The sequence below is a fragment of the Miscanthus floridulus genome, chromosome 9, assembly GCF_019320115.1.
Source record: "Miscanthus floridulus cultivar M001 chromosome 9, ASM1932011v1, whole genome shotgun sequence".
NCBI classification, from domain to species: domain Eukaryota; kingdom Viridiplantae; phylum Streptophyta; class Magnoliopsida; order Poales; family Poaceae; genus Miscanthus; species Miscanthus floridulus.
In genome coordinates, this window is record NC_089588.1 from 112335191 (window position 1) to 112362186 (window position 26996).

Consider the following 26996-nt stretch of genomic DNA (forward strand, 5'->3'; position numbering starts at 1 on the left):
AAAAAAAACCTCTTTGCCAAAGTGCCAGGCCGGGTGGCACTTGGCAAAGAATTAAAAAAAAATAAAAAAATACTTTGCCGAGTGTCAGATCGGGGACACTCGGCAAAGAATTTTTTTTAAAAAAAAAACTCTTTGCCGAGTGTCAGACGAGGTGGCACTCGGCAGAGAATTAAAAAAAATAAAAAAATACTTTGCAGAGTGTCAGACCCGGTAGCACTCGGCAAAGGGGATTTAACCCGGCCGGCCCAGCCGGCCCACGCACACCGTCCACAGTTGTCTCCCTCGTCTCCTCTTCTCTGCCTGCGACCCTCCAGGCGGCGGCGACGGCGGCAGAAGCGGCCGAGGTGCCCGCGCACCGGCGAGGCGAGGCCGTGGGGCGGACATCTCTCCCCACTGCCTGGACGATGTCAATCTGCGTCGATCCGTGACCGGGCGGCTTGGATCCATGGACGGCGGCTTTGATCCAGAAGACGGCAGCCTCCTCCGGTTTTTCCCAACCCAAATCCACCGCGGCGCCGCCCTCTCCTCCGTTCGGCGGATTCGCAGCCTGAGGAGGCCGTGAGGATGGAGGCCAACCTCGTGCTTGATGGGTCCTCCCCAGCCTCCGCTCTAGGTGGCGCCCTCACCTCCATCCCCCAATTCCTCCCCAAAGGTAATGGCGATCTGTGATGCTCTATTTGCCTCTAATTACCGCCCCCCCCCCCCCCCCCCCTTTCTAGAACCCGAGATCTCAGTGAAACTCTATTCTATTGGGACGGTGGAAGATGCAGCTACTTTTCTAGAACCCTATTGATGTGTCTGCGCGATTAGTGGAAGGGGAAGGTGAATACTGAATGCTCAGACATTAGACCTGATTTTCCTTGTTTGTGATGCAATACTGTATGCTCATAGGATTTCTAATTAAGCAACTTGACTATTCCAGTCCAAAATTAGGTTGCAGTCAATGCTGTGCTGACAGAGATTGTGAATTTCAGGGCTGGTTTTCGAGTAGTTTGGTGTTTCTTTATCAAGCCCAGGATACTCACAAGATCAGCATGTTATCATAAGCGAAACATGTATTTAAGTCTTACTGCTTATTGAAACTTTACGCAATTTAAAAAACTTTACTAAAGCAGTATTATTGTTTGTACCAAAATTGAAATGTCATGTTTGTTCCAATGGTGCATACGTCTCTTATGCTAGTAAAAAAGCACTTCCTAACCATATGTGCAATATGGCCTGCTGCTCATTCTCTTATTTAGCATACCTGTCTAAATAACTCTGCATAAATAACTCTGCATGTAGGGAATGCTTTTTATTTTTTATTTCTGTTCTATTTGATTTAGAAGCTTAGTGCTTTGCTCTTTTCTTTTCTTTTCTTTTCAGCAACAACAATCAGCAATAGCTATACTATAATTTGTAAGTTCTCTTGTGCAGTTAGATGAGGCCTTCGGATGTGGTCGTCGCTTTACTCTTGTGGGTTGACTTCATCAGCATACAGCACAGATTCTACAGCAATGCACATGGTGCTGAAATAGTGTCCAGGTATTACTAGTTCCAGCAATTATCAGACTAAATGTTATTTCTCAAATGATTTTGGGTCAACTTGCCTTGTCTTTCTATGGATTCAGATTTGATTTTTTTTTTCTGTATTTTGGTATGATCATGACAATTATCTTAAATAATATTTTCAATGGGTGTAGACTTTGGTTGAGTACCAAATAATTTTGATCGTGCCTCTCCATGAAAGTAGCTTTCTCTATAATAATCAATTTCATCACAATTTGTAAATGAGGAAATGTCGCTAGCTACATCCTGAATATTATAAAGAATAGATTTCATGATCTGAGTACATTTTATAAAATCCTTCAAGGTTTGCAAAGACAGCAAATCCTGACTGATATCTCCTCAAACTGTGAACTAAACAAGCATTATCCTTGCCTCTGAATTGCATTGAAAGTAGACGTTATTGATAGGACTGTAAACTATAAAGTCAGTAGTAAGAACTGACTGCTTGCATTTGGTAAATTTAAACTTATTTTATTGCCATATAACAATCTGATTCGAATATGTATGATTCACTTGCAAGGTTGTTAGCAATGTCAAATGGCCTGTTCAGAAACTTATTTTATTTCCTTTGCTTGGATTTGGGTTTTGGAACTCGGTGAGGACAGGTGCAAGTCTTGTGCTTCTCAGGTTGTGTTGGTCCATCAGTTCTTGTGCTTCTCAGGTTGTGTCGGTAGTTAGCTTGTCTCTGTAATTGCAAAATTACCTCAGTTTCAGTACATGCTTTTCAGTGAAGGCAGAACGAAATAGTTAAAATGGCTTTGCATGTACTTGCAGTTTGGTTTCAAGAGCTAGCAGTTTATAGTTTTGGAGCTTAGTGGATTTTCAAATGCTAATTAGAGCTTTTGTTAGCCTAGGTATTGTTAGATCTATTTAAGCTCATTACGTGGTACTTATTTTCTTTTAGTTCATTACTGGCTACTTATTTTCTTTTGTGCTGTTTGGTTCATTTGCAGGTTAAAGCAAGGAGTAAAGCGAGCAACATGGGAGCTACAGATTTTTTTGAGCTGTGTTTTAATATTCTGGTGCACTTATGGTTTGTAATATTCTTGTTCATTTTGTGATTGAGTTGGGCTGTTAATAATCTGGATTTGAATGTCATGTTATGTGGCCTGTGCTGTTATAATGGGCCTTGTTCATTTTGATATATATGTGGTGTTATTTATATGTGACGTTTGTTCATTTTGTTCATTTTGATGGAGCACTTGAATTACTTGTGAACTTATTTGTGATATATTGTGAGACATATGACGTTTGTGATATATATGTGACGTTTATGATATATATGTGGTGTTAGTGATATATATATGTGTTGTTGATGATATATATGTGATGTTTGTTATATATATCTTCTATTTGTTTGGATGGGATGTAAAAAATAAATAAAAAAGGTTGTTTTCAGCCACTTTGCTGAGTGCAATGGCCATGACACTCGGCAAAGTGACTACCTGGGAACATGTTTTGCCGAGTGCAAAGGCCATTGCACTTGGCAAACATCACAGATTTGCCGAGTGCCACGGGCCAGGCACTCGGCAAAGGTCGCGTATTTGCCGAGTGTCTTGACAGGACACTCGGCAAATAGGCTACTTTTGCTGAGTGTCTTGCCGGTGGCACTCGGTAAACCCGCCGTCACGGTGGCGCTCGCCGTCATGGTGACTTTTCTTTGCTGAGTGTCGGATTAGTACTCGGCAAAGGCTTTGCCGAGGGCCCGATAAAGTGCACTCGGCAAAGAGGTCTTTGCCGATAAACTATCTACCGAGCATCCTTTGCCGAGTACACTCGGCAAAGGCTTTGCCGAATGTATATCGACCTTTGCCGAGTGCCTGAGGCACTCGGCAAAGAAGCTGAATCCGGTAGTGTCTATTGGTTGTGTGTGTATATGTATATATATAACTACTACCCTGTAGCTGGCTACAAAATAACTTATTCTGTAGCCACTTTGAGTTACGATAATTACTATATTAATTTACGAGATTATAGTAACTCCTTACTAAGTGGTTTACTATAACGTTATGTTAAATATCCCCATGTGTTATAGTAACCCAACTATCATAAATATGTATTGATATTACCGTAAATTAGTATATAAAATTATCGTAAATGGAGGTGGCTACAGAATAACTTATTTTATAGCATGCTACTGAATATACTCTCCCTCTCTCTCTCCTATATATATATATATATCGGATTCAGTATCGAACATGGCTAGACGCAGGTGAGTTCTTCTAACTCTGTACGAGCATAGGGCATATGAGTTCGTGTCACATACACGACCTAATACGTTTTGGAATCGAACTCCGTATCGCGCTAGACAAGAGTTATTCTAACTCGTATGAGCACGGGCATAGTTGGCCATGTAGCCCGAGCCCGCCGGCTCGGCCCGGCGGCTAGCGGGCCCGGGCTGGCACGACCCAGAGGAGCAGGCCGTGCCTGGGCCTTACCCCAGGCACGTGGGCCGGCACGGCATGGCCTGCTATAGAGCCGGTGGCCCAGCCTGTCGCCTCCCCCTCCTCCTCATTTGGCCCCATGCCCCCACGCAACCATCGCCCATCCCCGCTCCGCTCTCCCTCTCGGCCTCTCCGCTCTCCCTTAGAACCGAGCTCAGGGCGCAGCGATGGCCCCTCCCCTCAGAACCGCACGCACGGTGGCGCAGCGCGGCGGCCTCTTCCCACGGCGTCCTCCCTTCTTCCTCGCAGGGCGGCCTCCTCCCCACGGATCCACGCGCAGGGGCAGCATAGAGTCCTCCTCCCCCTCGGATCCATGCGTAGGGGCGGCGCAGAGGCCTCCTCCACCTCGGATTTGCGCGCAGGAGGCGACACAGCGGCCTCCTCCCCCATGGATCTGGGCGCAGGCAGCGTGCCTCTCCTCCGAGCTCCCTCTCCCTTTTCTCTGATTTGTGTGAATGCATGACTTTTATCCGATTCCTCTATTTTTCGATTTCTTTTGTGGTGTTGTGGACTTGTGATTGATCCATGAGATCTACAGCCCTGTGATTGTTGTTGTTTTTTTCGATTTTTCTTACTGGAATGAGATGAACAAGCTTGAGCTTGCCATGGGCATTGACGCTGCGGATCTGCCTCGAGGCCTCCTCCATGACTCCATTCACCACCGCCGCCACCACACTCCCGTGCTGCCCCTCGCCCCTACTGCCCTCCTCTTCTTCCCTTTCCTCTCTCTGATGCCGCCGACGCGGCCGGCAGCCCCCTCGACCTCATCGTCTGCTGAAGCGGGCCTTGGGCTGGCCCGGCCTCCCTGACAGGCCGTGCTTATCGGGCCAGCCTGGCCCAAAAATCGGCCCAGCAGACCGTGCCTGGGCCGTAGGTCAAGCATGGTGCCCGCCTCGGCACGGCCCGGAAGGCACGACATGCCAGGCCGGGCCGGGCCATTGGCCATATATAAACACGGGTTATATATATAAGTTCGGACAGAAGAAACTATCCATTGTCCGGTAGTTAGAGTGACACTACTACAAAAAGCATTTGTAGGGGCGCCTGGCGTTAGTTTATAGAGGCGGCTCGGCCAGCCGCCCCTATCATACCGTCTCTACAAATCAAGCATTTGTAGGGGCGGTTCCCAGACCGCCCTTACAAATCGATTTGTAGGGGCGGCTGGTGTTATCAGCCGCCCCTACAAATCGATTTGTAGAGGCGGTTGATACTGTAGCCGCCCCTACAAATCGATTTGTAGGGGCGGCTACTGTATCAACCGCCCCTACAGTTGACCACAACTGATGCTGCCAAAACATTGTCCGAGAAAAGAGCATAATGGTAAAGATCAGGATTTTCCAAGTTCTCACTATTGGGGAACTTTCTTTTCTCTGGAGACAGAAGGTAATAATCAATTGTTAAGCGCATGGAAAGACAATGGATGCCATTTGGGATTGTCTTAGCTGCCAGTTGGCTAAGGAAGGTGCTCTGCTTCTTCAAGCTCCGGACCTGCTCATCTGCTGACTGAAGCATTGCTCTCAAACGCACGGTAATTTCCTTGCAATCGTACAATAGATCCCTTGATTTTGATAAAACTTGGCCCATTGCTTTGATTCTATCCGAAGCACTGCAAATTAGGGAAGAGATGAATCAATAGAGAAAGAAAAAACAATATCACTGAAAATTAGGCCCAAAAATAGCTCGAGTAGGCACCACCTCTTGGGAAGTTCGGCATCAGCAGTAGCTTCCCCAAGGGAGCGCTGGCTTTCCTTGAGCCTTGCAAGCAGGTAAAAGTTATTCAAAAAGGAAGACAGCTACCAAAAAAATGTACAGAGAAACACTAATATTGCATAATGCAGCATCTTAAGGCATGATTTGCACAGACAATTTGCAGGTTCAGAACTGGAACCACATTCGGCTACATTCAGTAGAAATAACTCAAGCAACCAGGCAGAGATTCAATACCAATTGAAGGCATGGCATTGCAAAAAATGAGCTCAAACTCATTTCCACTTGTTATAAGCTAGGCAGTAGGCAAAGAGTTATATTCACACAACATCTCACCATTTGAATCCTACGACACAGCTTACGAATACCCCATGTCCTTGCTACAAACTGGGCAATGCGGGCAATAGTGCTATTATTAGTTAATTACCCGTGTTGTTTCCATCATGCTTTCCAAATTTTGTCTTTCTTAATTTTGTTTTGTTTCACCCTAATGATAATGTCTAAATGAGCATTCCAATAAAAACTGTAGTTTTCAACAACAGAAAGAAAACTGTAGTTTTCATTGGGTGCTATAAAACAAATACAGTTTTCAAGTTCATAAAAATAGAAAAAATAAGAAGACAAGCATTTTATTGCTATTCACTTGACATGATTTCATTAAGCAGCAGCATATCATTGTTTCTGTAGACAGGAAACGAATATGATACATAAAAAATACATGAATTAGTGACAGTAACATTAAAAGACAACAAATTGTGTTCTCTAGGCTGATATTAAATGCATTTTGTTCCATCAAAACAAGTATTGCTTAACCAACTAAACTTTACCATCTTATAACCAAATAAACACAGTGAAATACTAACGGTCCACTAAAAGATATTCTCTTTAGGGATCACTAATAAGACAAATTCAAACACCAATTGCAGACTGACTTACCTAGCATCAAAGAATGGTTTCTCAATGTGCTTCTCTAAGAGTTTCCTAGCATTCTCCTTTACCTAAACACCAAAGACAAAACTGTTTGGAAGTGTCCAATGACGTTTAGTTAATTAACTGACATCAATCAAATACTACAATGGCTTGCCTTGTTTTCCATCGAGCACAGAACAAATTTCCACCCACATTGACAGTAAATTGAATGAAATAGTATCATATGGTAAACAAAGAAAACAGATTGCCAAATTCAACTTCTGTGAGCAAAGTACCTGTGATGAGGCACACAAAAGCATACTGTTATAATAAAGAAAGCTAACTCTTCTTGAGAACCCACCTTCACCAATGAACTAAGGAATATTGAATAATGCAATAAAACTTTTTTTACCTTGTAAAGATCATCCAAAAATTTCCATCCAGTATGAATACCAAGCTCATCACCATGTATTCCAAGAAAGTAATTATCAATCTCTGGAAAGAAATCTTTGAATGAAAAAAGGCCTCTTATAGGATACAGTTCTGCATCTTCTATAACCTTTCTCAATGCTTGCGGACCTAAAAACATCAGTACCTGTAGGTCAAAAAAAAGGTGTTACAAGGGCTGATTACATAATGACAAAAGACTACCCAAGTTTCAAGAACTGATTTCAAGAATATGTCAAATGAACCCATGCATTCCATAACAAACCTCATTTGCATCCTTGCAAGTATCTGTATCATTCTTCTTTGGCCACTTGACTCTCCAACATCTGATTGCATCAAATCAAATGGGAAAAAGGAAATGAAAAAAATGAATGGTCACATAACATTTTATTTCACAATAGTTAAAGAATGCTGATGCACAAACCTTTCTTTACCAAGTCGATGAGCAAGTTCCTCGGCCAGAGCCTGACCTGGATGATCATCATCAGTTGCTAATATTATCCTAGATGCCTATTCCCATGTGCCAGAACAAAATCAGTAAAGTGATCTACTAGCCTCAGAAAATAAGTTAATAGATTGATTTCTGAAGAAAGTCTTCACCGAGTCGAGATAGTCTTTGCAGTTCCAAAGATAGTTAGACTTCTTATCCTAGCTTTGCAGTGAACATACATAGGCATTAGGTCACAGATTAACAAACTACTACCTGCAGAGATAGAACAACAACGAAATCAGAGCTACACATCCAAAGGGAAATCGAAAATACAGAACAATTCAGTGGAAAAATACGAAACCACAGTCAGATTACATCACCATACAACTAACTTGACCAGATCGATGGAGGAAAAGGGAGGAATCGAAGAAGAAAACACGGGCTCGCGGGCTCACCATACATCACCATACAACTAACTTGACCAGAAAACACGGGCTCACCATACATCACCATACAACTAACTTGACCAGATCTGAGTCGCTGCGAGGACCGCAGGGAGCAGGCAGCGCCGGGGGGCAGCCACGCGCCACGGCTAGCGGCGGGGCTCGCGGGCGCCGCGTTGTGGCAGGAGGCGGCCACCACCGGGCCCGTTGGCGCGGCTGCGGCGCCGCCGCCCAGGCCGTGCGCACGTGGAGGTGCCTGCGCCGGGGCCTGGCCGGTGCGCCACCACGTTGAGAGAGAGAGGTAGAGAGGGAGAAGGAGAGGGAGAGGGAGGGGAGGCGCGGGCAGGGGAGGGGACGGGACGCGAGCGGCGGAGGCGGCGCGCCGCGAGAGGAGCGTGAGCGAGACGAGCAGGAGGGGAGGCGGGGCGTGGGAGGGAGCCCTTTTTCGCGAAGGGAAGGCATCCATTTATTTGGGGTGAATTGGGGGCGACGTGGCTTGCTGGTAGCAGGGGCGGTTCGTAATACCAGCCGCCCCTACAAATCGACGCATTTATAGGGCCGGCTTGTATTACCAGCCACCCCTACTGTGCCATTTGTAGAGGCGGCTGTTGTTCTGGAGTTCGAATACGTCACTGTAGGGGTGGCTCCAATGCCAGCCGTCCCTAAAAAAAAGTCCCGTTACTACAAGCTGTTTTTCACGTAGTGTGAGATGGACAAAAAAAAAATAGACGGACCAAAAATGGGTTGAAATTTTGTCTCTTTATTATTATATAGATAATATATAATAGATATAGATCAGCTTCTTCCCCCAATTCAATGCGTTTCACAACTCCCAGGTGCCGCGATGATGCCCGCCGCTGTTGACGCGCGCGCTCACGCACACACGGTACGCACCGCCCGGAGCCCCGGACGCATGCATCTATCGATCGTCGTCTGGTGGTGTGGATCCACCGCGCACCGAGCTCGCCGAGGCGTCATCGTCGACACGTACCCGCCATGCACGGCACCTCCGATCCCTGGCCGCCTCGCTCAGCTCCACGCAACCCCACAAGCTAGCACCGGCACACCGCGTCGTGCGCGCGGGCGCAGAGCGCGCCTCTTTCACCAACCGCGGCAGGCGCCCGCGGCCGCTACAAATAGTAGTGCCCCCTCAGCGCGACCAGGAAGACAGGACACGCCGGCGTCGATCGCACCACGCACTGCACATCGCTCGATCAACACCAAGCTCTCTCGAGAGAGTCTGAGACGGAGATGATGACGAAGCCGTCTGCAGCCGCGGCGCGCGCCGCCGTGGCCCTCCTGTTCCTGCTGGCCGCCGCGGTGGCTATGACGACGACGACGACGACGGAGGCCGCGAACCCGTGCAACCCGGCGCTGCTGACGCCGTGCGCGGGGCCGGCGCTGTTCGGCGGGGCGGTGCCGCCGGCGTGCTGCGCGCAGCTGCGGGCGCAGCAGGGGTGCCTGTGCGGGTACGCGCGTAGCCCCAACTACGGGAGCTACATCCGCAGCCCCAACGCGGCGAAGCTCTTCGCCGCCTGCAACGTCGCCATGCCGCGCTGCGGTTAGCTAGCTAGCTAGCCGCCACTAGGCTAGGCAGCCTACTAGCTAGCTACTAGCTATTCGAATGCATATATGCATCATGTGATGCGGTGCAAACCATGCATAACAGGAAGTCTGTGACACACACACATGAACAAAAATCACAAAATCAATCAAGGACGTACCATATCCGTCCATTTTATATCGTCCAAGCATTCAACCATTCAACTCAGGAACCAAGTGGTGATGGCAATCTCTACTATAATGGACATTTCGACGGACACCTCACCTATTGTATATTTCGACGGACATCTCTACTATAATAATAGACCAATCAAAATTATACTACGTCTCACCTGAGAGCCTACCATTGTACACCCAGAAAAATACACACAGAAACTCGTCTCCATTAAAATTAAGGACTAATAAAATATATAAACCAAATTCGATGGCCACAATTCAATGTGGGATGCCAGGCTTCTCGCCCCGCCTTCTCAGTTCTCACACCCGCACCCTCCATCCCACGCACGGATCGAAGCTGCGCCCCCACGCACGTCGCGACCACAGAAGCCTACGCCGACGGAAAAAAAATCAAACACACCACTCCTGACCCCCAACCACGCCCTGGAGCCCAGCGCGTCTCTCCGATGGCGAGGGATCACGTGCGTAGGCACCAGCACCGGATCCAGTTCTGCGCCGTTGGCTAGGCCCTGCCCGCCCTCCACTCGCGACTGCGTTGGCCGTCGGCGCGCCCCCACGGCCACCGGTCCCTCTCGCGCCTCCGTCCTCTGCCGGAGTCCGCCCCTAGCCTGCTCGCACGCCCGCGTCGCCACGGCCACCTCAGGCTCGAACACTCGGCGGCGCCAGGCTATGGGACACCCGACAGGACGCGCGGCGACAGGTCAGCATGATAGGACGACGTCCACGGTTGGTGATCCGCGCCTGTCGCCTCGGCGAACTCCACCAGCCTTCCTAGATCCGGGAGGACGGCGCACCGGCGTGGTCCCTGGCAGATCTGGGCAGGCGTCCGTTGGATGGAGAGATGCGGCTTCCCCGTGGGCAAGCAGCGTGAGGTCGCCCACCGACTCGGCCTGCGCGATTCAGGACGTCGTGTGCCCCTCGTGAGGCCTTGCTGCTGACCGCCCCCACTCTGACTGCTACCGTCTCTGATTGCTCGCTGTAGAGGAGACTCGAGGGTGCTGCTGTGCCCCGCTGCTGTTGGTGAGTTTGCTTATTATCATCTCATCATCTTTGAAGTATATTTCCTCATGAAAAAATTGTGACTTTTATTTTCTGCTTTTAATGTTTTGCTCTGATAGTGCAATAGCCTGGATCAAAGATTGATAACTAGAGCAATTTATATTCTAAAAGCAAAATAGCAATTTAAATTGACTAGCAATTTCAGTTGCATGGATATGACCACACATGGAATTTTTTGTAGAAACAAGGAGGGGTAATCCCGGAAGGATTATATGTATATTATATATAAATTTTAAAAGTTACAAAGAGAAATAGTGAGCTCAATCTTGACATGCAGGTGTTGTGTTATCTCATTAGTTTCATTTGGAATAAGTTAATTTCCATTACTTTCTAAATTGGAGAGCTCGGTTATGCATAACATGCCAAATTTTGGTGTTTCAATTAGTTTTGAGGCCTGTTAGGAAGCGACTGCAAAGCTGGATGTGGAGGCGGCTAATGGCCACAAAGTCCATGAGGAGCTTCGGAGTGAGGTACTGACCAATGTTCTCATGTGTTTGTTTCTAGCTGTGTAAAATTGTATTTGAGTTTAGTCCTTACTGGAGGCAAGCAGCACCGAAAATTGAATCAAACAATCTCTATACTGTTACTGATTGTGTCCGATAGATTTTAGATGCTCAATTCAGATTTATGATGATTTTGCAGCATGCTATACATCACCTGCACTAGAATGCATACTACAAGCATTTCCTACAAGGTGATTATCATGTAGTAGGTTCAAAGAAATATGTAATGTGTGATTTAGGATTAGCTGCTAGGTGACTATATCTGACCAAAGTTATGACTCCTGTCTCACTCTTGATCGCTGACATTTTTCTCTTATTATGAGTTGCACGAAGAAGGCAACTTTTGTTGATAAAAAAATAATGTTTATGATTTTTTTCTGAAACTGGAATTAGATTATGCTACAATTAAATTGCCAGTGTGACCTGTGTAAATTAGTAGAAATGTAGGCACTGTAAGTTTTTTTATTGTGGACATACATATAGAAACCGATCAAAACTATTCTTCTTGAAACTGTATTTGTAGTGGTTTGTTCAAGAAGTATACCAGTCATATGAGCTGATGTGTGTTTGTTTTTTTGCAGTTGGTCTAGAAAAGCAAGGATACAGTTGGCTTTTTTCCTAGAAATGGTAGACATTTATTTGGTAATAGGCTTATTTTGAGCCATTGTAATTTCCTCTTAGCTATTAGTTGGACAATGTTCTTTTCAATGATTTTGAAAAAAATTGTTAGCCGGTGGCTATGAATACTTTTAGGGTAACAATTCAATTTGGTATATTTTTGCTTATTCGTACCGAAAGGCTTTAAATTGATGTGCAACAAGATCACCATCCTTCGATTTTGTTTCCCAGAATGATTAGAATGCTTAAAAATGCGTACAAGCCACAATGACAATTTTTTTGGTCTAGACAGCATTGCATGCATCTTAATGTCAGCTTTCAGAAAATGGAACCTGATTTCTTTTTATGGGATATATGGAAAGTAGTATTGTAGAATTTAGGCATCGCAAATTACCAATGTTCCTACTGAGCTTAAGCTTTGTTGGGTAATCTCAGTTAGATATGTAACTGTTGCTTGCATAATCGTAAAACAGTATAAACTAGATCTCTAGAGTACCTTGATAAATTTGTTCCTTGCTGACATTCTAGTATGGCTGCATGTGATTATGTGCGGCCTCCGTTAACAAGTCTTTCATAGAGAATGTGTAGTTCCATTATAGTAGAGATACGTTTTATATATTCAACATGCTTCTAACAATCATTCTGCTTCAACTAATTTCGGTGTGCTTGTGTTCTCTGTTTGCATTATTGTTGTGAATAAGAATATTTGTGGAACAGGTTGTCAAGTTTGTCTCTCACAACCTTTTGCCTATTTACATTTTTGCAGGGGCCAATATGTCTGATGATAAGGGTTTCTATTTGAAGGACGCCTGGCAGAGTGGAGTGTCAGCGCACCACGGAGAAAGCCCTGTCCCGGCCATAAACTATTGTTTATAGAATAATATATAGACCCATGGTTTATGAACTTTAAGACCCGTCTTAGTAGTGCTGTGTGGGCTTGTCTATTTTTTTATGTGTGAAATGACTAATCTCTGCGAGACTGTGAATTCATGTTTCTTTTATTAGTTGATTTTTTTTTGTTTTATGATTTATTTTAGTTTTATGATTTATTTTTTTTAAACGTCATCATAGCGTTAGCACGAACAATATACTATTGTGGAAAAGTTGAACTATGAAAAAAGTTCATTGTTTGATTATTTCACGTGCATCATCAAGATAAAGCCGTAACGTTAGCATGAGCATTATACTGGTACCATTAATGCTCTATTCTTGGCGTCCCACATATACTACTGTTTTTTTTCAATAAAAAAAAGCAGTGCCGCAGCAGATTATTTCGCCCTTAAACAAAGCAACAAACAGGACACCAGAACATGCGTTTCACGTGACGATGGGCGACGACAGTGTGATGTGGTGGGATGGTGGTGTGGTACACCTTTGTGTACGAACCGCATCAATAGGCCACCGATAGTTATTTGGGATAAAATTCCAATGCTGTTAGTCTGTGACCATAGACATAAAGGGGTGGAGGGCACCAGCAGTGTATGGAGACAAGATGTTCTTTTAAATGTGTCTTATGACGACGTTACGTGTCTAATAAGATGTCATCTGAGGTTCATCCCAAATGTCTAGAAACGGACATGTGTATCATAACTGGACCCGCCATTCTTTTCTCATATTTATGCGATCCACTTTCCTCCCAATTCGACCGCTCCAGCCGACCCACCACCACCTTCTTTTCCCCATGTCGCTTCAAGCAGTGCTCGCTCCAACCATCCGCCTGCTTTGGCCCCATATTTCTCGTGTGATGCCCCCATTCCACCTGAGACGCCACCTCCAGTTGCTTGTGCTCAGAGGTCGCAGCGGCTAGGACGGGGGCACCGACATCGGAGAGAGCCGCATCTCTTGCCTGTCCTTAGAGCCACAAAGCCTTCGTGCATCGGGCTAGCCTTGAACCCATCTGCAATAGGAGGAGGATGGTAGCGCCTTCCTTCTATGGCGGTATAAGAGAGAGAGAGAGGAGGATGAGAGTGGGTCCTACGAATAAAAGCAACTTCTTCATGGATTTGGCTACAAGGTGTATGGAACCAGGCCATGTACATGCATTTAATGTGTGGATCTAGGATGGAAACGCCCGTTACGGATGCTCTTAGAGCATAGTCTTTAACTTACTTTCTGAATTCTCATTTGGAGAGCTATTTCATTAAAAACCATTTTATATACTTCCACCTTTCAATACTTTATATCTTGTGTGCACTTTGAAGAGCTATCCCCATGATTGTGATGTTTGGAGATCTAATTGAAGAAGTTGTTGGAGGGCAACTCACATCAAAATCGTAAAGAGTTTGTGAAATTGGTATATGTTATGGCTTCTACCTTCAATAGAAAAATACTCAACCTTAATAAAATATAAAAAGTTCTATTTACTTATTTACAATGTACTATATATTTACTAGCCACTAATAGTGTCCAATGAAGAGAACAGATATGATTTTTTGGCGGGATATTTGATTTTACTTTTGTTGGTAAGTTCTGTTTGAATGTGGGGTCGTATTATCGAGTTGATTTCTGTAAAGATCAGGTAACTATTGTTTTAAAGAGATGGGAGATAGTTCAGAGCATTCCTTGTGGACAATGCTGATGGTTGATATTTGAAATACAATTGCAACATTGAATTTGGTTGGTTTACCGTTGCTCGTGATAGTTACTAATGCTACTTAATTGTAGTGTCTTTAATTGAACCCCTATTATTGGAAGGCCATATCTTTCCACTAATCCGTGGAGTGTTATTTTCATTTTGTTTTGACTTTTGAGAGGTTGCATACTTCCACAAATAGACACAGTTGTTCCCATTCCAGATATTTTTAACCAGTCTTCGATTTCACATGCAAAAAAATGCTACTTCACCTAATGTTTGTTGCATATTACTTCACCTCAATGCTCTGCAGGGTTGGTTGGATCAGCGATATTTTACTGATTGTTGGGACCATTTTAGCTGTTGACCTGTTGTAACTTTGCGCTTTGTGAGCTAAACATTGCAAAAAGGATAAACAAACAGAAAAACAAAGTGCTGCAATGGATCAGTCATGCTCCTATATCCTTGTGACAGCCTCATTTCTAGGGTTGAAATTGGCTAACAGCTGTATAAATAATCTGTTTAGGCAACAATAGCTGGAGAAAACACAAGCATGTGAGCCGTCTATATCTGGTAATTTAATACATCTCTTATTTAAAATCAACAGACCCTTCAGTCAAGAGAGCTAATGCAAACATGGAAGGTTTGCGATTGCACTTGACAGTAGTGTCCTGGAATTGATGGGGGCTTTTAGAGTTGGAGATCACCATGATGATGTAGGGTATATTCATGTTTGTGTGTATTTGGGTTATGTGAACTTGCATATGAACCTTCTTTATTTTGGTTTGGGTTCACCAGGGCAGAGCCCTGACTATGGATTGAGAAGGGGCACAGGGGGCCATCCTGCTGCGGGAAATGGTCCGGTGCTGCATGATACTGGCAAGCATTGATGAGCATGATACACTGCAAATTGAGTGTCCAAGTTAGGTGGTTCTGTGGCAGTGGGGGCAGGCGATCTGATGGGCGGTGCCACTGGAGCTGAAGGAGATGTACAGTGGCGTAATGGTGGCAAGTTAGAGGAGGTGGCAGTGCTGGGTTGTGGCCACAGGATAATGGCAGCTGAGGTGGGATAAGGATTTTACAATTGACAAATGTGAGATGAGGATTCTTGGATGGAGACCTAGTCATTTAGAGTTTGAGTACTCTGTAATACAATGAAAAACTTCACTCAGATGCTCCCTGGACGCATTCGTGTCATATGCCTCTTTTATTGTTTATTCATTTGCATCTGGTTCCATCTTGAATGTGGTCTACTGCTAACTGAATTATAACACAATTGGATAACTGAACTGTCAAGGCAGGATGTTTTTCCACATAATTTGAACAATGCCAGTATTCTTCTTGTGGTGCATTTAATCATGTATGCTGCCTTTCAGAGCACTTTTTTCCAGTCAATTGCGTAGCCTGGATCTGTAGCTGGGTGGTCCATTGCCTTGTTTAAAATAAAATTTAGCCGCTATAAATATAACATGTCGAAACACAAATATATGAACTACGAAACACAATACGATTAAACTAGAGGACATACGAACATCACAGAATAGATGAGTCTAGATTGATTAATGTACCATTGAAAGATTACATACCTATAATAGGTAAAGAACAGTCACAAGAGTCAGTGAACATATAACAACTAGATACAATTAGCATTAGAATGGATCAGACAGAAGTTGGGCACAGATTGACAGATACTCACCATTTTCTTTAGGTTTCAACCGTCCACTAGGAAGTTTGCAAAAATGTATTTCTGGTTTGCAGGAGCAGTTTGTGTGGGTGGTTGTGCTCTTGCACCTATATAGGATAGCGTTTTCTTTTTTCAAATTAAAAGTTCATTCATAGGCAATAGGCAAGCAGGTTGATTGGCTGTGAGGCATACCTGAGGGCTGACTTCTCAGGTGTGCTTCACCGCCCGACGCCGCTGCCGGCATGTGAAGCCGTTGCCCGTTGGGTGTGGACGAATACAAAGGAGCACAGATGGTCGCACAGAGGAGCTAATAGGTCGCACGGAGCAGCGAATAGGAAGGGGCACAGGCGACTGGCTGCTGGGACCAGCCATGCCTGTGAAGGTGGAAGCGGAAGCATCACGGTGGATTAGGAAACAGAATTAGAATTCCTAAATCCTATGAGCTTTTAGGACAGAGTGCAGGGTGGTCCATGGCCCACAGGAACCACCCTGTAGCCCAGTCCCTGTTTCCAGTATCAATCAAATATGCTTTCACTATAAAAAAAAAGGCAGACCCAGTGTCGGAGGCTCCCACATGAGTGGGGTCTGGGAAGGGAAAAACCGAGGCAAAAGCCCCCCCCCCCCCCCCCACCCCCACCCCCGCAAAATCTGCGGAGAGGCTGCTTCGAACCCATGACCTGATGACTCAGTGAGACAGCTTTCACCACTACACCAGGCCTGCCCTTCTAAATATGCTTTCACTATAGATGGAATCAAATATTGTAACCATTTGTGAGACGTAAGCTGAACACTATGGACAAGTATCTAAAGTTTCTTATAAAAAACATAGCAAATGAAGCAATTATGGCACATAAGTTTATGACATAGCTAATGCATTAACCGACTAATTTTAAAACAAATGAGAGGTTCATATGTTGTAACATAACTGGTGTAGTGACCGATCGGTTTATAGACTGGCTTGTGTTTAACTGTTTGTCTAACTCTGAGATGAGAAGTTCAATTGGTTGCCATAAAAAATTAACTTGATTGAATTCTATTTTTAAACAAGTTTTCTCACAGGTTTCATACTGTCTAGGTTTTATAATTGTTTGCAAAAGGGCTATAGTACTTGATGAGATGAAGTCAACAGTGTTTTCGGCAGTTGTTGTTTCTATTGGGTATGCATTGCTTGGATGGGATTTTGCAGCATTATTAGGTATTTTTTTCTTTGCTCTATTGATTGTAATTATACATTAATTACCTCCATTAGAGATCTCAACTATCTGACAATCATACTAACCTTGATTTTAATTATCTGACAGAAGCTAATCATCATATGGAAAAAGAATTTGAATTGTTGAATGGACCTTCTATTGAAGGTATAACTTTAGCAGCCTCAACATTTGGGGCTATTGTGATAACAATATTCTCTGGAGCACTATTAGATTGGCTTGGAAGGCGTGCCATACTGGTTTACTCATCTCTGGTATTATTTTCGGGTGGTGTCCTGATGCTGTGGTCTCCTAACATCTACATTGTACTTCTAGCTAGGTTAATTGTTGGATTAGGAAGTGGGTTGGTTTTCACCTGTGTCCCTATTTATATATCCGAAACATCTCCTCCAAATATGAGGGGATTACTTGGAACTATGCCACAGTTTATGTTCTTCCTAGGAACTATCTTTTCATATTGCCTGATATTCTGGTTAACACTAATGTCTTCACCTAACTGGAGAATCATGATTGGTGCAATCTCTGCTCCTTCCATTGTCTACTTTGCTTTGTTGGTGTCATGGGCATAAAGAGGGGCGCCGTAGGGCGCAAGTGTCTGTCATGGGCATAAAGAGGGGCGCCGTAGGGCGCAAGTGTCCTAGTTGGGCCTTAAGCCCATTAGTGTTAATTAGTGTCTCTCTTAGTTATTTATCTATAGGAATAGTACCATATTGTCTAGGCACAAGAGGTGTTAGTCCTATGTACCCTTTATATTCAGCCCATGGGGCACAATGGAAGGGAAGGAATGAATTATGAAACTATTCTAGTCCCCCTCAATCTCTCAAGCTCTAGGCAAAGCTTAAGGCCTAATTATCCCCAGTTATCCCCAAATATATCCGGGTACATAACAGTTGGTTTACTACTTGCCAGAGTCACCTAGGTGGCTTGCAAGTGATGGAAAGATTAGTGAGGCCAGAGTTTCTCTGCAGTGGCTTAGAGGGAAGAAACATGATGTTTCAGGTGAGATTGTTGACACTTGACAATGCTTCCAGATTTATTCATCTGAAGATAGTCTGGTCTTGATTAGTAGGGAACTGAGTAAATAAATGCAGTTATTGTAGGGACTTGAGAAATGTAAAGTTGTAACCAGTGTCTGACAGCATGATCATACAAACTAAAATTGCAGTTTTGGAAATATTACTGTTATCAGTTGAATTGCGGGATCATGAACCTGATTTTTCTGGCATTTAATGGGTGATGGTGCTGTTCCGTCCACCTCTTTCTTTGTCAGGTGTTCATGAAGTCAGAACTATGAGAAATGAAGATACATGATCTTTTGATTTCAGCTTGTCATTGGAGGTGCTAATTGAACCTCTTACATTACAAAAAAGCCTCCTAACATAGAAGATACTAATAGAACTATGTACTCCTTCCACCCCAAATTATAAGACGCTTTGGCTTTTCTAGATATATTACTTTTACTATGTATCTAGACATAATGTATATCTAGGTGCATAACAAAAGTTATGTATCTAAAAAAGTCAAAACGTCTTATAATTTAGAATGGAGGGAGTAAGTAATATAGTAGCCTAGTAATACATGACTTCATATTAAAGAACTGAATGGGAACTAATTCAGTCCTCTTATTCATTTCCTAGAACTTTTATGCTGTAAAATTGTAAACATAAGCAGCATTTGACATTACATACTTAACATAGAGATTGAACAATCGGATGAGGGTTTTGTTTTACAGTTAAAGGCTGTGAGGCAATGCTGATAAAGTACCGACAATAATATGTCAATATGATTGGGGGTTGATGGTGCTTTAATTACACATGATGCATTAGCAGACTGTCTTGTTTTGATAAATCGAACCAATCACTTGGTCATTTCTATTTTTGTCAAAAATAAAGAAGCATAAATGCATCATGACATCACATAGACCTGCAGGAGAGATAGCTGTTATTGTGGAAGGTGTGGACATCATATCGGACTCCGCTGTTGGCACTGCTCATGCTCAAAGTTTCTCTGGAACCAGTGCTAACCACACTTGGCCCCGCAGGACTTTTTACTGGCTGCTTTCGGACCCCCTAGTTGATTTTCGCGGAAGCATTCATGAGAATATGTCAGAAGGAGGAAGTAGACGGAATAGTTTCTTCCCAGTCTTCAACAGTTTTTCTTTTCCAGAACATGAACATATGAATGAGCACAGGGATGGTAACAGTGATCAACAGACTAGGGAGGCTTATTCTGCTGGAGAAGTTAACAATGGAGATGGTTTGCGGGCTTCTCTGCTTTCTCAGGCAGCAAGTGTTGAAGTAAATGATACAAATACCTTTACTTCTGAAGGGAGCTCTTCATATTTAAGAAGGCATGGAACATCAGTACTTGCGCAAGAGTTTATGGCGTCTATACATGATTATGACATTGAAGAAGAAGAAATACATGGCTTCGTATCGCCTCACCAGTCTGCACCTCGTGATATGGAAAGCACAGGGCGACATCCATTCAGACATCAAATAGTCCGGCTATCTGAAACAGCTGATATGAAGTTTAAATGGCGGGTGCTTCTTCAACCAGGAATCAGGCATGCCTTGTGTTATGGCATGTTAATTCAAGCCCTTCAGCAGGTATGATTCTGTGTTATTGTTGATTTTATATTCAGTTCAGCATGGAGTTCAGTTTACAATCGTTCTGTATGTATGTATGTGTGTGTGTGTGTATATATATATATATATATAGAACTACTATCCTGTAGCTAGCTGTAGAATAACTTATTCTGTAGACACTTTGAGTTACAATAATTACTATGTTAATTTACGAGATTATAGTAACTCCCTACTAAGTGGTTTAATATAACGTTATGGTAAATATCCCCATGTGTTATAGTAACCCAACTATCGTAAATATGTATTGACATTATCATAAATTAGTATATAAAATTATAGTAAATGGAGGTGGCTACAGAATAACTTATTTTGTAGCCGGCTACTGAATAGCCTATATATATATAATGCTAGTTAGTCTGTTGACACGTTTTTTTTTTTTGCTTGTTTCTTGTTTGCTCTTCTAAAAAATACAGTCTACAGGAATCAGTGGTCTTCTCCGCTGTGCTCCTGAAATACTTGAACAGGTTGGAGTCAGCTTGTTTTCAGACATTGGACTTTCTCCACATTCAACATCAATTCTCATAAGTACCCTTCATGCTTTGCTGATACTCCCTTGTATAACTGCCGCAATGCTGCTGATGGATGTCTGCGGAAGAAGGTAAACTCTGAGACACCATCAGCATTACAATTTCAAAATAATGTCGATTTACAATTAGTAGAAATGCATCCACATGACCAAGAGAAAAAGGTCTGTTCATAGATACATCATCTGGTCTCATTATATAGCCTTTTGATGCCTCACCAGCAGCATTAGATGTTGTACCATTTCTGAACCTCCAATACTCCTCTGACATTTATAATTGTGATTCCACACTCTGCTTCTTAGGTTCATTTGCATTGGGTATCCTAAAAAAAAATCCCTTGCCAACATTATCTACCAACATTTCGCTTTGCCGGCTTATTCAGCAACAAGTTTGTCATGTAGTGATCATGATTTTGAAGTAAATATTCATTTTAGTTAATTCTTCTTTACATGTTTGTTCCTGTTCCTGATAGAAACTACTTATTAATACAACTCAACATTTTTTGTAGGGTAATTGTGTTGGCCACTACTCCTATCCTGATATTATCATTGAGCGTTATGTCTATGTCCACCCTGGTGAATATGGGATCGTTCGAGCGTACCATCCTCTTCCACTTTGCATTAACCATTTGCTTCTGCTCCTATGTCGTTGGTTTGGGGCCAATACCTAACATTCTCTGCTCTTGAGATATTCCCAACCAAGGCCCGTGCGACCTGTGTAAGTTTCTGTTCGCTTTCCTTCTGGTTTGGGGGCCTGCTTTCAGCGTACTGCTTCCCGGTGATGATGAGCACCATCGGGCTTGGCGGAGCATGCGGGATCTATGCACTTGTGTGCTGCGCTCCACTTTTTCTGTTCTACTATCGAATACCAGAGACGAAGATGCTTAACCTGGAGCTCATTGCAGAGCTACTCAAGCTTTCAAGGCAGGAGTATGTACACTAGATTGTCCTGGACTCAAGGTAGCCGAGGCTGATGATGTGTGTACATATGACAAATGTAGCTTTGAATGTTGAATTTTTTTTGCTAGTTAGGAGGATTGGTGATAGTTTATGAAGTGGTTTACTCTTTTCTTGTACATAGATTGGTAGCAGTGTTTGTAGTGTTTTGTTTTGTTGTCTTGATGTACAACAATAAATTCTTGAGAACAAGATTCATTTCTAAAGGCGAAATAATATTGCTGCAGACATACTTATTAAGTTACCAATGGTTCTTCTAAGAATATATAATTCCTAATAAATAAAGGTAAACATCCCTTCCTCAGGTGAACTGTTAAATCTGCATTTTGATTTGTAGCATGTTGTATTCATGCAATGCAGCAATGAACATGAAGCTGTTTCAGTCTTACTAATTTAGTCCTTGCTTATTTTGCGCCCTAACTATATTTAGTCCTGTCTACAAAACCAGGAATCATTTTTACCTGTCAGGGAGAAAAGCGAGGTTTTGCCCTTTAGGCCATCCTCTGCTGTAATCCAACCTTTGTCCCATTGCGTTCCACATCTGCTCTCATTTCTGAAAGAAGCTGAAACACCTCTGATGTTTGCATCGCATCGTCTTCTCCGTTGGTGGCTTGCCGTCTCAGCTGTGGGGCTTCTCCGTTGGTGGCTTGCCGTCTCAGCTGTGGGGCACCCTATTTTTGGGTCCCAGTCCCAGATCCGCCTGCGCAACCACTGGAGCAGCAGAAGAGGCGTTGACAAAAACCAGGGCGAAGCAGCGCCACGAAAGGCAGGCAGGGGGACAGGGAAGGGATCATCCGTCGTCCGAGAAGAGAGCTGGAAGAAAGCTAGAGGACAGGCTCTGACCACCACCACACCCGGTCATGGTCACCCTCCTCGCCTTCCGGCTCCCACCTCTCTTCCTCCTCCTCCTTGCCGCCACTGACGCTGCCGCTGCCGCTGCCGCTGCCGCTGCCGACAATGGCAACGAGTCGGAGGCAGGGGCGGCGCTCGTAAATCTCAAGAAGTCGTTCACAGACCCGACCGGCAGGCTGGAGGCGTGGTCGGCGACGTCGCCGTTTCCGCCGTGCGACGCCGCGAGTCCCTGGCCCGGGGTGCAGTGCTACAAGGGCAGCCTCGTGGGCATCCGGCTCACGCACATGAACCTGTCCGGCACGTTCGACTTCGGCGCCATCGCCCAGCTCCGGCGGCTCCACTCCGTGAATCTCAAGCACAACGCGCTCTCCGGCCCTCTGCCGGCGAGCCTCGGCACGCTGCGCGGCCTCCGTGCGCTGTACCTCTCCTCCAACAACTTCTCCGGGCCGATCCCCGCCGACGTGTTCGCCAACATGCGGTGGCTCAAGAAGCTCTACCTCGACAACAACCGCATCACGGGCCCGCTGCCCGCCGACGCGATCGCCAACGCGCCGCGCCTCATCGAGCTCCACCTCGACCGCAACCAGATCGACGGGCCGATTCCGTTCAGGCTGCCGGAGTCGCTCAAGCGGTTCAACGTGTCCCACAACCGCCTCAGCGGCTCCATCCCGCAGAGCGTCGCGGAGCGCTACGAGGCGTCGTCGTTCGCCGGGAACCCCGGGCTGTGCGGCTCGCCGGGCAGCGACGCCGCGGTGTGCGTGGCCGCCGGGCCCGCGCTCCCGCCCGCAATGCCGCCGCCCACGGCGGACGACTACATGGCCATGGAGAAGGAGACCAGCGTGTTCGTCGTCATCGGCATCATCCTGCTCGTCATCCTGCTCGTCACCGGCGCCATGGTGCTCATGCTGCGGCAGGACGAGAGGAACAGCGCCGCGCAGGCGTGGGACTACTACGCCAGCAGGGCGGGCGCCGCCGGTGCCGGCGCAGGCTCAGGCGCAGGCGCCGGCTCCACCAAGTCCACGGCGGCGCCGCGCGCCGGGGAGATGGTGGCCGTGGACGTGGCCGGAGGCGGGTCGTCCAGCCACGGCGGCAGCAGCGGCCGGCGGATGGGCGAGTTCGTCCTCCTGAACGAGGACATCCCCGCGTTCGGCCTGCCGGACCTGATGAAGGCCTCCGCCGAGGTGCTGGGCAACGGCACCCTGGGGTCGGCGTACAAGGCCGCCATGCGCAACGGCGTCACCGTTGCCGTGAAGCGCCTCCGCGACATGAACCGCGTCGGGCGCGAGGAGTTCGAGCAGCACGTGCACATGCTCGGCGACCTCCACCACCCCAACGTGCTCCCGCCCGTCGGCTACCATTACCGCAAGGAGGAGAAGCTCATCGTCTCCGAGTACATGCCCCGCGGCAGCCTCCTCTACATCCTGCATGGTTGGTTAATTAACGCAGCTAATTAATCAATCAATCGTGATTAGGAGCTACCTAATTAATCACGTGACTAATCATCAACTGTAATAACGACTGGCAGGCGACCAGAGTCCGAACAGGCTGATCCTGGACTGGCAGGGCCGGCTGAGGGTCGCCGTCGGCGTGGTGCGCGGGCTGGCGTTCCTCCACGAGAGGCTCGGGATCCCGGCGGGGCGGCTGGTGAGCATGGATGGCGCGGACTTCGACGCGCCGCCGCCGCCGCCGCCGCACGGGAACCTCAAGTCGGGCAACATCCTCCTGGACGCGGAGATGGAGCCCCGGCTGGTGGACTACGGCTTCTTCCCGCTGGTGAACGCGCCGCAGGCGCCGCAGGCCATGTTCGCGTTCCGGTCGCCCGAGGGCACCACGCGCGGGGTCGTGTCGGCGCGCTCCGACGTCTACTGCCTCGGCGTCGTGCTGCTGGAGCTCGTCACGGGGCGGTTCCCGTCGCAGTACCTCCTCAGCGCGCGCGGCGGCACCGACGTCGTGCACTGGGCGGCCACGACCGTGGCGGAGGGCGGCGAGCAGGAGCTCGTGGACCCCGCCATCGCCGCGGCCGGCGGGGACGCCGCCGTCAGGCTGCTCCGGGTCGGCGTGCACTGCGCCAGCCCCGAGCCCGAGTGCCGGCCCAGTGTCGCGGAGGCCGCGTGGATGGTGGAGGAGATCGGCGCGTCGTGATCACGAACGCATGTCGTCGCTGCATCGGAGTGGCAGGTCACGCACAGCGGCACAGGTGGAGTGGAGTGGAAGGACATGCATGCATGTGGAGGAGCTCGGTCGTCAGATCCTGGTCGTTGATCACAGATGACGCATGGGTATGGTTGCGCCGCGTGTATATTACTGTTGTGGTCCGAATTTGTAAAGGAAATGGGCAAAAATGAAAGAGGGAGATGAGGACAGCTGGGTGTACGCATGCCAATTTGAAAAAACCTAGGGGCTTCTAGAGGAGGAGAGCATTTACGACCATACTTTTATCAAGGGATTAAAGATCATCTGTTCTATTGTGTGCATGTCAAAAGCATTGTCTTAGGATGTTATGGGTTTGTTGTAATTAAGGATACATGTATTTTAGCTTTTGAAATTGGTGTGTTATTTTGAGTAATTTTCACAAGCCACTCTATCTTTAGTAAAATCACAACTAAAGCACACACTTAAGCAATAGTTTAGCTGCGCTCTTCTTTGCCTAATGTACATCATTTTTTTTGGCTTGTTTAAAGAAAAAATCAAGCAGAACCTTTTATTCATAAGATTTCTTAGGCTAGTCCCAGAATTTCATTTCCATTTAATAAGGTAACACATTAGCAAAAAATGAGGACGCGAGTGTGACATGAATTATGAGGAGAAAGACGAGACGAGTTTTATCCAGATAAAATTCAGTGTGCATGGTTAGCAATGCATTGCAAACAGAGTGAGACTTCATCGAGAGCATTTTATTTCATCCACACGCGTTGGAAACCGATTGAAACTCCACCGGGAGCATTTTATTTCTTACCAACATGCAACAATTTAAATGCATAGGCCTATGAAACTATGCACTGTGAGTCTTCAAATTACTCTTGAAAACAGTCCAATGGAATGCAGCACATGCAACGGCATTATGATATTCCGACGATCACACATGTATGTCAAATAATGTTCAAAGCCCTTTGTCATTTCAATTCTCCAACGGCACTGTTTGATGTTATATATCTATAAGAAAAATCAGACACCAAACGACGTTTTGGCCGAGTGGTTAAGGCGTGTGCCTGCTAAGTACATGGGGTTTCCCCGCGAGAGTTCGAATCTCTCAGGCGTCGTTCTTTTTGTTTTTTATATTATATATTTTTTTGCCCAACGCATCTTGTTTATATAATTCATTATTATTACCCTCAAATTATTTTGTTAGTGCCCAATGTTTAATCCTCTTTCTCTCCGATGAAATATTTGTCAACGCGTAGCGATTCTGCTAGCGATGAGACATGTCAGCAACACAAGTTCTAAGGTACGCCATGTATCTGCCTCCAAAATTCGTATTCTCTGAAGCTTCATCATATCATATATATGAACAAACGTTACAATGAAAATCGCACTCAGTTGTTTATTTTACTGTGCTCCATTACGCAAAGGCAAATCCTTTTTTTTAATAGAGTTTAAAGGCAAAAAATGCCCCGGTCACTGCATTATCACAAGGACCAAAACAGTTTAAAGCATTCAGTGAACATCACCAAAACACAGAAAACTCTCAAACCACAGCCCACTTCTCAAAAACCGACTAACAGCAACTAAAAGAGATTACAAAGGCAAATCCCTTCAGAGTTACAGATCCCCAAACACACACTACTGCAGCGAGCCAACGAGGTCATACTGAAGATTGGTATGAACAAACGGTACAGGCGTACAGCAAATTAAATACAGTGCCGAAGCTGACGAAGCGATTTTGTTTCTTCATTAACATGATTACATGAACTAATCAAACCACTGCACTCAAAATAAACACGGCCTATCTACAAGCACTTATATATCGCAAATGAACGTGATGTTGCTGTCCCCCCCCCCCCCCCCCCCCCCCCCCCCCCCCCCCCCCCCGAAATAAGGACTTCAGAAGTTACTGCAATGAGGAGCATATATATAAAGATAAATATTCTAAAGATTAGTGCAAGTCGCGTCAACACCCTTGCGTTTTGCTCTTCCGATCGAGATATTCCTGGTGATACTAATGGTCATATGGCCATGCTGCAGGGCCATCCCCATCCGCGCATTATTCGTATTTAGCACTAAAACAAATCGATCTTTCATATTTGGCATTAGAAAATTTAAACTTTTTTATCTAGCATCGAGTTGAAATTTTCTTTTATAAATGGCACTACCGTCTATTTAAGCCAGTAACAGTGTCAAGTGACTAGCAAAATGACATAAATACCCTGAAAAGCCCCAGTCCAAACCGGTGTGTTCTGGTTCTAGCCCAACAAACCGTTTGTGCGCCTGTCCCCTGTCCCTTTTCGCATGGCAGGCAGGAAGAGAGAGACACGAGAGAAAGAAAGAGAGAGAGGGAGCGGTGTCTGGCGCAGCAGGCCAGCAGTGCCCCATCCTTATCCCTGCCTCACGTGTCGCCAAAATCCCTTGACTTCCCCAACCCACCGTCAGAAAAGAACATGGAAAGGAGGTCGGCCCTGTGTTCATCCTCCTCCAGATCCTCCATGGCGGCGACCCCCTCCACCCCGCACCCCACCCCCGCGACCCTCCCCCAAGGCTGGCGGC

General features: G+C 45.7%; 3 protein-coding genes, 3 long non-coding RNA genes and 1 other non-coding gene across 7 annotated transcripts; 5 read left to right on the forward strand and 2 right to left on the reverse strand.

The window, feature by feature from the left end:
* The first annotated feature begins 276 nt into the window (after positions 1-276).
* Positions 277-2837, forward strand: LOC136482671 (uncharacterized). The gene is made up of 3 exons (XR_010765151.1): positions 277-652; positions 1417-1524; positions 2502-2837. It is a non-coding gene; the product is annotated as an uncharacterized lncRNA (long non-coding RNA).
* Positions 2838-5333: 2496 nt separating this feature from the next.
* LOC136482672 (uncharacterized) lies at positions 5334-6798 on the reverse strand. Its single transcript, XR_010765152.1, has 3 exons — positions 6636-6798; positions 5688-5747; positions 5334-5598 (listed from the first exon to the last, which is right to left on the reverse strand). It is a non-coding gene; the product is annotated as an uncharacterized lncRNA (long non-coding RNA).
* A 267-nt stretch (positions 6799-7065) lies between these two features.
* Positions 7066-8258, reverse strand: LOC136482673 (uncharacterized). Its single transcript, XR_010765153.1, has 4 exons — positions 7656-8258; positions 7480-7565; positions 7321-7381; positions 7066-7203 (listed from the first exon to the last, which is right to left on the reverse strand). It is a non-coding gene; the product is annotated as an uncharacterized lncRNA (long non-coding RNA).
* Positions 8259-9116: 858 nt separating this feature from the next.
* On the forward strand, positions 9117-9671 carry LOC136482674 (probable non-specific lipid-transfer protein 2). Its single transcript, XM_066479879.1, has one exon. It carries the CDS (start codon positions 9180-9182, stop codon positions 9492-9494), a length of 315 nt encoding a protein of 104 aa, XP_066335976.1. The 5' UTR covers positions 9117-9179; the 3' UTR covers positions 9495-9671.
* Positions 9672-15507: 5836 nt separating this feature from the next.
* LOC136480588 (monosaccharide-sensing protein 2-like) lies at positions 15508-20565 on the forward strand. The gene is made up of 6 exons (XM_066478087.1): positions 15508-15513; positions 17180-17299; positions 17406-17869; positions 18206-18314; positions 19245-19924; positions 20377-20565. The coding sequence occupies exons 2-6, from the start codon at positions 17221-17223 to the stop codon at positions 20563-20565; spliced, it is 1521 nt and encodes a 506-aa protein (XP_066334184.1). The 5' UTR covers positions 15508-15513; positions 17180-17220.
* Positions 20566-22246: 1681 nt separating this feature from the next.
* LOC136482675 (pollen receptor-like kinase 3) lies at positions 22247-24722 on the forward strand. Its single transcript, XM_066479880.1, has 2 exons — positions 22247-23723; positions 23821-24722. The coding sequence occupies exons 1-2, from the start codon at positions 22304-22306 to the stop codon at positions 24435-24437; spliced, it is 2037 nt and encodes a 678-aa protein (XP_066335977.1). The 5' UTR covers positions 22247-22303; the 3' UTR covers positions 24438-24722.
* A 751-nt stretch (positions 24723-25473) lies between these two features.
* TRNAS-GCU (transfer RNA serine (anticodon GCU)) lies at positions 25474-25555 on the forward strand. Its single transcript has one exon. It is a non-coding gene; the product is annotated as a tRNA-Ser (tRNA).
* The last annotated feature ends 1441 nt before the right edge of the window (positions 25556-26996 follow it).

Coding starts and splice junctions, on each gene's coding strand:
- LOC136482674 (XM_066479879.1), top strand. CDS start 9,180: ATGATGACGAAGCCGTCTGCAGCCGCGGCGCGCGCCGCCGTGGCCCTC.
- LOC136480588 (XM_066478087.1), top strand. CDS start 17,221: ATGAAGTCAACAGTGTTTTCGGCAGTTGTTGTTTCTATTGGGTATGCA. Junction 17,300..17,405: donor GGATTTTGCAGCATTATTAG/GTATTTTTTTCT, acceptor ATTATCTGACAG/AAGCTAATCATCATATGGAA. Junction 18,315..19,244: donor GAAGAAACATGATGTTTCAG/GTGAGATTGTTG, acceptor ATAGACCTGCAG/GAGAGATAGCTGTTATTGTG.
- LOC136482675 (XM_066479880.1), top strand. CDS start 22,304: ATGGTCACCCTCCTCGCCTTCCGGCTCCCACCTCTCTTCCTCCTCCTC. Junction 23,724..23,820: donor CCTCCTCTACATCCTGCATG/GTTGGTTAATTA, acceptor AACGACTGGCAG/GCGACCAGAGTCCGAACAGG.